General features: G+C 57.0%; 1 protein-coding gene across 1 annotated transcript in view; it reads right to left on the reverse strand.

The window, feature by feature from the left end:
- The window catches only part of CNPY1 (canopy FGF signaling regulator 1), a 57282-nt gene extending 47085 nt beyond the window's left edge, over nt 1-10197 (reverse strand). Inside the window, exon 1 of the mRNA XM_069587197.1 lies at nt 9923-10197. Within this exon, the coding sequence (XP_069443298.1) occupies nt 9923-10025 (103 nt within the window). The 5' untranslated portion in view covers nt 10026-10197. The remainder of the gene's footprint in view (nt 1-9922) is intronic.
- Nucleotides 10198-10922: the final 725 nt, after the last annotated feature.

Here is a 10922-nt window from a genome sequence, read left to right on the forward strand (position 1 = left end):
TCTCATAAGAGGAACCTCGGGCTTCCCTGGTGGCCCGGTGGTGAAGAGTCCGTCTTGCAGTGCAGGGGACACTGGTTCGATCCCAGGTCCAGGAAGGACCTACATGCCGCATGTGCCACAACTACTGAGCCGGCCCGCCGCAACTATTGAAACCTGAGCGCCTGGAGCCCTTGCTCTGCAACGAGAAGCCGCGGCCGTGAGAAGCTCGCACACAGCTAGAGAGTAGCCTCCACTCGCCACGGCTAGAGGAAGTCCTCATGGCAACGGAGACCCAGCACAGCCACGATACATAAGCAAGACTGAAAGAAAGACCTTACCTCCAAATACAATTACATTCATAGGTACAAGGGGGAGGACTTCGGCATATGAGTTTGCTGCTGCTGCTAAGTTACTTCAGTCGTATTCAATTCTGTGCGACCCCATAGACGGCAGCCCACCAGGCTCCCCCGTCCCTGGGATTCTCCAGGCAAGAACACTGGAGTGGGTTGCCATTTCCTTCTTCAATGCATGAAAGTGAAAAGTGAAAGGGAAATCGCTCAGTCGTGTCCGACTTCGCGACCCCATGGACCTCAACCTACCAGGTTCCTCTGTCCATGGGATTTTCCAGGCAAGAGTCCTAGAGTGGGGTGCCATTGCCTTCTCCACGGCATATGAGTTTAGGGGAGCGCAATTCGGGAATAAAGTTTGTCTCCGGATAAAAAGACATGCCCAGAATGGTTAGCTCAGGGTCTCAGCGACACCCCACCTCTGGCTCGGCTTCTCTGCCACCCTCGTGACTTTCCTGCCCAGGTGTGCAGTGTCACCTGTGGTCCTCAGCTTCCAGTCCTCAGATGCGACACCTAGAGTCGGAACAAGTATTTCCTCGCCTGTAAACTCCTGTTTGTAAGGAAAGTTCCAGATGCCCCTGGCGGACTCCCGCTCTCATTATCCAGAACTGTCCTGTGACCTGGCCTAACTCCATCAATGGTATGGAACAAAAATGATGATGTTCAGCTCAGCCCAACGGAGATCTACCCCCTGGAGCTAGAAAGAGTTAGCTCCTCGGAGGCTCTCTGTCCCTCTGTAGGCGGAGAAAATCCGAGTTCTGCCAATAAGCCTGCGCCAGGCCCGGGGACCCCAGGAACATCTCAGTACTGGGCAGAGATTCAGGGAGGCAGCAGGTGGGGGCGGGGCCTGGAAAGAGGAGGCCCACCAGCTGGTGCAAAGACAGAGCCCAACCCAGAGGCTCCTGCGCGCATCTCCCCGCCCCAGCACGTCACCACGGCAACCCAGCGCCCCAGCGACTCCCCATCGAGTTTTAACCCAAATTACATTTTCCAGATCTAAAATCAGAGGCGCTGTGAGGATTCATGTTAACAACGTGAAGGTGTACAAAATGACGGCAGAATAGGCAAAACTGATCCGTGATATTTTCTAGTCGAACAGGCAAACCCTGGTTGTTCACAAGCCAAACTGACAGGCTTTTTCCTCCCACATTGCTCTCAGAGAAGGAAGCACTCTCGGGGTTTTCAGCGGCAGCGTTTGTTTTCCAGGGAACACTCCAGCTCCACTGTAATTCTATTCACCTCACTCCATCTTCCTCGACGCTCAGGACAGCAGGCTTCAGTCACCAGGGGAGGGACAATTACAGCCAGCAGATGCTGTTTACTCTGGGAGAAGTGTGGGCAGGTACACCCCTGGAAGGTTTCCAGTACTAACAATACAAGGGTCTCCAGTCAGGCTTCAGGTGACCAGAAGTGTCACCGACCCGAACGCCCCTTAAATCTCGCTTATAATCTCTTTCTTTGGTTCAGGTCCTTCTCACCTGATTACTCTGAAAGTTTTTATTCTGCACATCTTGAGTACGAAACTTCTCTGAGACTTGGGAATGTTAAGAAAAGTCTGGGCAAAGCATAAAACAGGCCGTGGGTCACTATTTTCACAAGGCATAGTCGGAGCTATCTGAGTGGGAATTCCGGCCCTCCAGGCCCTGTCAGTTAAAAACACCCTGATGTGATTAAAGGTCGTGAGGGATGCAAGCTATGATATCAGTTCAATTGCTCAGTCATGTCTGACTCTGCGACCCCATGGACTGCAGCACGCCAGGCTCCCTGTCCATCACCAACTCCCGGAGCTTGCTCAAACTCATGCCCAAGCTATTATATCTAGGATGGATAAACAACAAGGTCCTGCTGTACAACACAGAAAACTCTACTTAGTATCCTGTGGTAGTGGAAAAGAATACGAAAAATGTACACGTATGCGTCACTGAGTCACTTTGCTGTAGAGCAGAGACTAAGTGTAGTGAGTCAGCGATACTTCAGTTTGAAAAAGACCATCAGGGCACTGACTCCAGACCTGTCTGGGGAGCTGGGGGCCACACGCAGGTGCGGTGGCTTCCACTGATGGGCCCACTGCATGCAGGCTCTGTGCTGAGGACTCTGCCCACCATCACAATGAAAACCCACAGAAGCTAGAGCAGCTCCTGCATCATCGTCCCATTTCACAGATGAGAAAACTGAGGCTTGAGCAAGTAAGCAACTTGCTTCGGGTCACACACCGGACCACAGGGCAGAGATTCAAAAGCAGATGCATCTCCAGAACCCACCATGCTGCTGCTGCTGCTGCTACTGCTGCTAAGTCGCCTCAGTCGTGTCCGACTCTGTGCGACCCCATAGACGGCAGCCCACCAGGCTCCCCTGTCCCTGGGATTCTCCAGGCAAGAACACTGGAGTGGGTTGCCATTTCCTTCTCCAATGCATGAAAGTAAAATGTGAAAGTGAAGTCACTCAGTCATGTCCGACTCTTAGCGACACCATGGACTGCAACCTACCAGGCTCCTCCATCCATGGATTTCTCAGGCAAGAGCACTGCAGTGGGGTGCCATTGCCTTCTCCGAGAACCCACCAGGGTCCCACCCAAATGCCCTCTGTGTGGGAAGATGGTAAACCAAGCCAGCGAGGGCAAGAGCGGGCAGGTGGGGCCATCCAAGGACAGCGCGAGAGTGCTCACACGAGCCAGGTCATCAGGGAGGGCTCCGTAGAGACTGCCGTGGCCCCTGAAATCTCCATCATAAAAGGTGTGGTTGTAGAAAGAAGCTTAAATACAAAACTCTCCTGAGTTCTAATGAGCTGATGAAGACACAGCTCCAGCTGGTGTCATCCTGGATGCTCGAGAGCCCAGCCTGGGTGGATGTGCTCCCATCACCAGGGGCTCCTCTGTTCCTGCCAGAAGGACGCCTGCCTCCCGCAGAGGACGCAGACACCTGCTCTCCCCAGGAAGAAACTGACTTCCCGATAAAGCACCCAAGGACACTCAGGTCGATTCCAACAAGACCACGGTTCTCCTGCCTGTGGGTGAGGGTGGGCTGGCTCCCAGCGAGAGGTGGGTGTGGGAGGTGGATCTCAACAGGTAATCCCACTCGGTGGTGAAGCTGCAGTTACCTGGCTGGTTAAGAAGCCGGTGTTTCCGGAGCAGCGATATAAACCGTCCTGAGCGAGCAGAGGCTTGACTGCCTCTGCAGACACACACCCATCTACAGAAGGGTGGAGGGAGAAGACCCCACTCTGATGGGGACCCTGGCTCTGCAACATAACCTTGCAGTTCTTGTCTGCCCACGTGGGGCATTGGGTCAGCCATCTGACTCCAGGGGACTGAGGTGGAAGGGACAACCTGCCAGGTCTGAGCCCACTAGTCCTCTTGGCACCATAAACTGGCCAGAGAAGAGCACGGCTCTCCCAGCCCCAGGTCAGAGGAGGAGGAGTCACGTATGGGACAGGCCTGGACCAACACTACCTGGGAAACCTGCCTGCTGAGCCTACACCCTTGAGTTAGTCGCTCAGTCATGTCTGACTCTTTGCGCCCCATGGAGTGTAGCCTAGCAGGCTCCTCTGTCCACGGAACTCTCCAGGCAAGAATACTGGAGTGGGTAGCCATTCCCTTCTCCAGGGGATCTTCCTAATCCAGGGATCAAATCTGGGTCTCTTGCACTGCAGGCAGATTCTTTACCATCTGAACTACAAGGGACTAGGCATCTGGCCCCCGTCAACCAGCAGACTTGGAGGGAAAAGCGCCACTAAGGCTTGTTTGTTACGCAGCAGTAGCTGGCTGACAGTGTACACACAAATCAAAGAAGAATTTAGGACTTAGACACTGGGAGTGGATGCTAGATGCTGGCTTGGGTGTTTAGTTTTTCAGATCAAGTAAGTTATAAAACAACACAGGGAAAGTGCAGATGGAGAAAGACCCCATAGTGGTGTCAGATGCTTTAAATAAATGAGGGTGGGCCCAGGGTGATGTCCACAGCAGTGTCGTGAATCACCATGGCATCAGGGAGCTGTGCTCAGGCCTGGCTCAGTTTCAGAAACACGGCATTAGCAACAGCGCTCAGTGAACAGTTCCGGCTGCTCCTTTCCCAGGCACGTGGCAAGTGGGGCTCAGCCTCCCTGGGCTTCCTACGCTGGCTTCGGGTGGAGCCAAGTGTCAGCCACGGCTGAATCTCGGCATCTGCGTGCTGGCCAGGGCCCTCTGAGGCTCTCTGCCTTCGCCCGTGACAACTGCCAAACGGCCAGGCTGCCCACAGGGCAGGGAGAAGCGCCTCACGATGGGAAGCACTGGGAGCGATTGTTACCCAGCGCGGCTCGTCCTGTCCTGACTGCCTGCCGCCTGGGATGTCACCCACCCAGCTCCCTGCCAGGAAAGAGACCTCGCCCACACCCGGGCTCCCCAGGGTTTGGCTGGCGTGGGCCCCTGGGGCTGGTTTCGGGATGCCCACTAGAGGGGACCCCAGTGCAAATCATAAGGGATGCAAGAAGCAGTGTATCAGTAGGGCTCGGGGGCAGGTGGTCCCTGAGAGTCCAGACACACAGACCGTCCATGTCTGAGACCCTGCAAGGCTCCTGGGACAGACTGACTGGGCGGGGCCGCCCGCGCTGTCGGCTCTGCGGCCGCCTTGAAGCCCTGGCTTGTTAACAGGGGCTCTGCACCAGCCTTTCTCCCACACCTCGTGAATTATGCAGCGGTCCCGGCCCGGGGTCCTGAGTGACCAACAGTTGCCTCGGAACAGGGTCCAGAACAGAAGGCCAGCCCTCCGTGCCAGGCTAGGGACCTGGGCTCAGGAGGAGGTGGGCACCGAGGCTGGACGCAGATGGGGGCGGCTCTGCCATTGGCGAGCAGGACCCCTCAGCCAGGGCTTAGTCTCAGCACCCTGGACAGCGCCCCTCGCCAGAGACTGTGGCCCAGAGCGCTGCCCACTCAGGAGCCTGGCCCCGTCACTGCTCTGAATATCTCCCGCCTCCCTGAGAGCAAGTGGTGTCACCCAGCTACCTGTGGGCACCTGAGGCATGTGGTCTTGGGACGAGGAAGCAGCCAGGGCTCAAACTGAGGTCGGCAATGGGGAAAACGTGACCGGGAAGGACGGGAAGCCTGGTGGAACACGCAGACCTCCCCACTCAGACAGAGGAGCTGAGGTCTCTCAAAGACGTGGAGCATCAGGGCCTGGGCAGTGGGGTGGGGTGGTGATGGAGAAAGACTCAGGGCCCCGGGGACATGGTCTCGGGGAAGCCCCGAGCGAGCCATGCTGAGCCTTTCCCAGCAGGCCTGGTGGGGACCCCGAGGCCTCTGGTCTTCTGGGGACAGGCGGTCCCTCACCACCAGGCTGACCAAAGAGTGGTGGCTTTCTCCCCCCAAGGTCCCCTACAAGCCCCCTCCTCCAGGGGACGTGATGGGAACCGAGCAGCTCTTTGCCATCACCTGATTCCCAATGAACTTGTTAAAGCGTTTTTAGTGTAATGGAAACATTAGATCAATTCTGAGCAGCAATGGTTGTCACTAAATCAATAGCCTGTGTGGCGCTGCCCACTGACGGCTGACACACTCGCATGAAGGTCTGCCAAGAGCTGCGGAGGACAGAGGGCCACCCCCCACGAGGCGAGGGGGTGCAGAGGAGGAGGGCCAGGAGAGGGAAACCGGCTCAGTCCGCAGGTCGAAGTGCAAGAGGAGGGGACCCAGCGGTCGTCTCCATGCTACAGGTGCCCCAAGAATAGCGGGTGATGGTGGAGGGGGTCAGGACCAGATGCTCCGCACCAATGCTTGTGCAGCTGGGCCAGGGCAGGCCCACACCCGCCAGGGGTCTCCCCACCCGCTCCATCTTTATCTCCTCTCCAAACGAGCCCAGCAGATCAAAGGGCTGGTGAGAGTGGAGGAAGGAACAGACCCTGTGGCAGGAGGGACTGCCCTGGGCGCGCAGAGGTTAGGATGCTGAGCTTCCAGTGCAAGGCACAGATTCCGCCCCTGGTTGGGAAGCTTCGACCCCACGTGCCTCGAGGCCTGGCCAAAAACTGGGGGAAACGGCACTAAAACAGAGTAGACGCTGGCTTTGTGCGGAGAATGGGGGTGAGGGTGAAGGCAGGAAGTGGGGGCCAGTCGGGAACAAACGAGGCCCGAGGTGCTGGTGGCTGCCCTGGTCAGCAAGGAGTGGACAGCTCCGCACGGCCTTGGAGGGGAACTGTTGGGCGAGCCTCAGGCAGAGAGCAGAGCAAGGAGTCAAAGGCGGAGCCTGGTCCTCTGCTCCTCGGCTGAGCTGAAGGCGGAGACACTCGGGGGCTGTGCAGGCGGGGCGGCGTGGGGCGAGGTCCGTTTTGGAGGCGATGCCCTGGCAGGGTCGGCTCAGCAGGATGGTCTCGAGTCCTGCGACTCAGGCTGCCACAGACAGAGGCCCTCAGCCCCTGACCCCCACCCACCCTGGGGCCAGCTGGGTGTTGCCTTTTGTCCTGAGGGGCCAGACTTCAAAAGTGGCCGCCTAACCTTCCAGGGTAGACAGATGTTTGGGTCAAGCTCCCCAAGCTCACAGACAGGTGGCCTGACATTCAGGGGTTAGGACTTTGCAGCCAAAACTTAAGCATCAAATACTTAAACACACACACAAGCACATATACACACAGAGACACACAGACACATATACATATACACACAAACACACACACAGAGACACATATATGTATACACACATATACACAGACACAGATGCACACATACACACAAACACGTATACAGACACATATACACATACATACACATACACACAGAGACACATACACACATATACACACACAAACACACAAACGCACATAGAGAGACACATATACACAGAGACACACAGACATATATCCTCATACACACACATATACACATACGTACACATACACACAGACACATACACACATATACACACACAAACACACAAATGCACATAGAGACACACACAGACACACAGACACATATACACATACACACAAACACAGAGACACATATAAGTACACACACATATACACACAGATGCACACACACACATATACAGATACAGACACATACACACATATACACACACAAACACACAAACGCACATAGAGAGAGACACATATACACAGAGACACACAGACACATATACTCATACACACACACACACACATACACACATACATTCACATACACCCATATACACAGAGACACACAGACACACAGAGACATACAGACACACACACACACACCAACACACTGGGAGACACATACACACACACACACACACACACACACACACACACACACGAGCCTCACGCTGTCCAGTGCAGTAAAGTCACATCAGCCAATCTCAAAGCCACAGCTGAGGCTTCAGATGCTTTTGGGGATAAGGGGCCGGGCTTCTGCTTCCAGGGGCACCGGGAAGGGAGGATGTAACTAAGGGCCTGGATGAGGGTGGTGGGGAGCCAAGGGGTCACCAGGGGGCAGGCCTGAGCTCCAGCATTCAGACATGGGAGGGGGGCCACAGAGGAGCCCAAGAGGAGCTGGGAGAAAGCCAGGAGGGCAGAGGGCAGAGGGCAGGAAGGCAGAGGGCAGAGGGCAGGAGGGCACCATCGTGGGTGTGCCTTCCCCTCCTCTCACACTTGGCCTTGCTTTCTCTACAGCTTCTCCTCTAAGGGTCCACAACCTCTCTCCACGGCCCCTGGAGATGCCCACAGGCACAAGCGTTCACTGGTTCTGGAATCATTCAGAGACGCAAGAGAGCACAGGGGGATCCAGACTGCGGAACCCAGCTCCGTGAGTGGGCCTGGCACTGCCCCTCACCGGCTGAATGACCTCGGGAGAACCTCAGTTTTGCTAATTTCCTCATCTGTCAAATGTGGGCTATCATTCTATCTACCTGTCTTAGGTTGAGTTCCCGCCAAAACAAAGGAGTGGGAGGGACCTGAAGAGATGAGCAGAGAGGCTGCGAGGAGGCGGCCGTGAGATTCAGTCCTTTGCAGGCCTGGAGGATGTCCTGAGCAGGGCTGGGTGACTGGAGCCCATGGGCCAGAACTGGCCCTCTGCTTGGTGTTATAAATAAAGCTTTATTGGAACACAGGCACACCCAATTGTCTGCATGTTCTGTACATTAGGGTTTCCCAGGTGGCGTTAGTGGTAAAGAACCCACCTGCCAATGCAGGAGATGTAAGAAAACTAGGTTTGATCCCTGGGTTGGGAAGATCCCCTGGAGAAGGGAATGGTAGCCCACTCCAGTATTCTTGCCTGGAGAATCCCATGGACAGGGGCCTGGCGGGCTACAGTCCATGGAGTCGCAAAGAGTTGGACACAACTGAAGGAACTCAGCATGCAATGAGAGCCTGAGGTGGGTGGGGCCCAGCTCTGAGGATCCGGGGACCTCAGTGAGTCCCTGGGGATTCTCAGCAGATCCCCTTCCCCCAGGCCTCAGGGGCACTGCCCTCTCCCATCTCCCTCCTTGGCCCCCAGCTTGAGGTCCCTTCTCCACTGTAGGTTATACGCCTCCACCCCACCTGCCCCTCTGCACCCTGTCCCCAGGCCCTGGCCCTAAGGGACTCCCTCCTCCCATCCCCCACCCCACCACGTCCAAGAGCCCAGCCAGGAAAGCCGGCACAGGTCAGTGACTGCACTCTCACTGCCCGGACAGGCGTGGCTCCCCTCTCCACCCAGAGACCAGGAGCCACGTGATGGGTCTGCGCAGAAGCAAACAGCAGAGCGGGGCTCATGCTTGACCAGAGCCAACAGACGTTTCTGCTGGCATGAGTGGCCTCCCGGTTCCACGGTCTCGTCCCCACTGAGATGGCCAGTCAAAGCCCGTGTGCTCCTCCCCAGATCCCCGATCCTCCTTAATGATGCCCCGCTCATCGGTGTGACTGAAGGACCACCCTAAAAAGACTAAAACCCACCTGCAGGTTCTACAAAGGGCAAGCTTACAGTCCAAACCCACCTGCAGGTTCTACAGCCGAAGGGCAAGCTTACAGCCCAAATCAGCTGTGACTAGCTCGTCACCCCAGGAGAGATGTCACTAAAGTGCCCAGGCCCCATGTGCCAGTGTGACCCCACAGCTGAGCCGACACCCCAAGTTCAGTTCAGTTCAGTCGCTCAGTCATATCTGACTGCGACCCCATGAACCGCAGAACGCCAGGCCTCCTTGTCCATCACCAACTCCCAGAGCTTACTCAAACTCAGGTCGAGTCGGTGATGCCATCCAACATTCTCATCCTCTGTTGTCCCCTTTTACTCCCGCCTTCAATCTTTCTCAGCCTCAGGGTCTTTTCAAATAAGTCAGCTCTTCTCATCAGGTGGCCAAAGTATTGGAGTTTCAGCTTCAGCATCAATCCTTCCCATGAATATTCAGGGTTGATTTCCTTTAGGATGGACTGGTTGGATCTCTTTGCAGACACCCCATGACGGCCCCCAAATGAAGCCCAGAGACGGGAACTGAGCACCCAGGCTCAGGGCGAAGCTGCAAGAGGCTCCATAGCCGCTCCCATAACCTCTGGACCCCGGCCCAGGCCGGGGGCCCAGTGGGAACCCTAGAGAGCTTCCTGTTGGGGTGCCGGGGGACGGGGAAGGCGGGCTGTCCAGCCGCGGGGACACTGGGCCTGCGCCGCACCCCTACACTCACCTCCACAGAACACGTCCGGTTCCCGGGGGTCCCGGGCCGCTGGCAGCCCCGCCAGCAGGACCAGCAGGGCCAGCGGGACCACGGGCCGCAGTGAGCGCATCATGCTTGCGCCGCCTCCTCTCTGCGCCGTCTGGCCTCGGGGTGTCTCACCGGGAGACCCAGCGGATGCCTGGCCGCCCTGGGCGCCTGGAAGACCAGCCCTGCCCTGGGCGCCACACCTGTGCGCGCATCCCGGGGCACACAGCTACCTCCTCTGCCAGGCGAGCCACCGCCCCGCCCCGCCCCGCCCCGCCCCGCCCCAGCCCGGCCCCAGCCTCCAACCCCACCCCAGTGCCTGTCCTAGCCCAGGAGTCCGCCTCCTTCCCAGATCCCCCCCCACTACTTGCGTGCCCATGTCCCAGGCCTGGGTCCCCACGCCCTCTCCAGGTCCCCTCACCCCAGCCCTGGGCAGGAGGCCCCTTGAGCCAGGCCACCTGCCTCACACCTCGTGCATGCAGACCCTCACCCTGCAGCGAAGACAGGAGGTGCCCCGGGTCACTTGGCCCCGGAGGGCCTTGCTCCCAACACTGCTCAACGGGGTAAAGGAATGTCCTCCTGGGCACTCCCTGGGAGGGTCCCAGCCCTTCCCGGATGGGGACACTGGTCCTACCCCCCCAGCCCTCTCTCCCCACTCCCCCCATCAATCCCTTTTCTTCCCACCTGTCACACCCACTCACCCCACAAGCCTGAAAGGGATGGATAAATTAAGCATCACATTTACATTTAAACAGGAACTGCCTTAAACATCAGCAGGGCATCCTTTTTTTTTTTTTTTTGCAAATGAGTCTCATGCAAACCCCACAGGAAAAGCGGCCAGGTGCGGCCCGCGGGGAACCGGGCCCCAGACACACCCCGCCCTCAGTCACCTGACACCCCGCTGCAGGCTTCGGGCAGACTGTGGCGGAGAAAGAAGGATGGTTCAGTGCGGGAAATGCTTTTTTTAATTTCCTCCAAGTAATCT

Source organism: Ovis canadensis, chromosome 4 (assembly GCF_042477335.2).
Source record: "Ovis canadensis isolate MfBH-ARS-UI-01 breed Bighorn chromosome 4, ARS-UI_OviCan_v2, whole genome shotgun sequence".
NCBI lineage: Eukaryota > Metazoa > Chordata > Mammalia > Artiodactyla > Bovidae > Ovis > Ovis canadensis.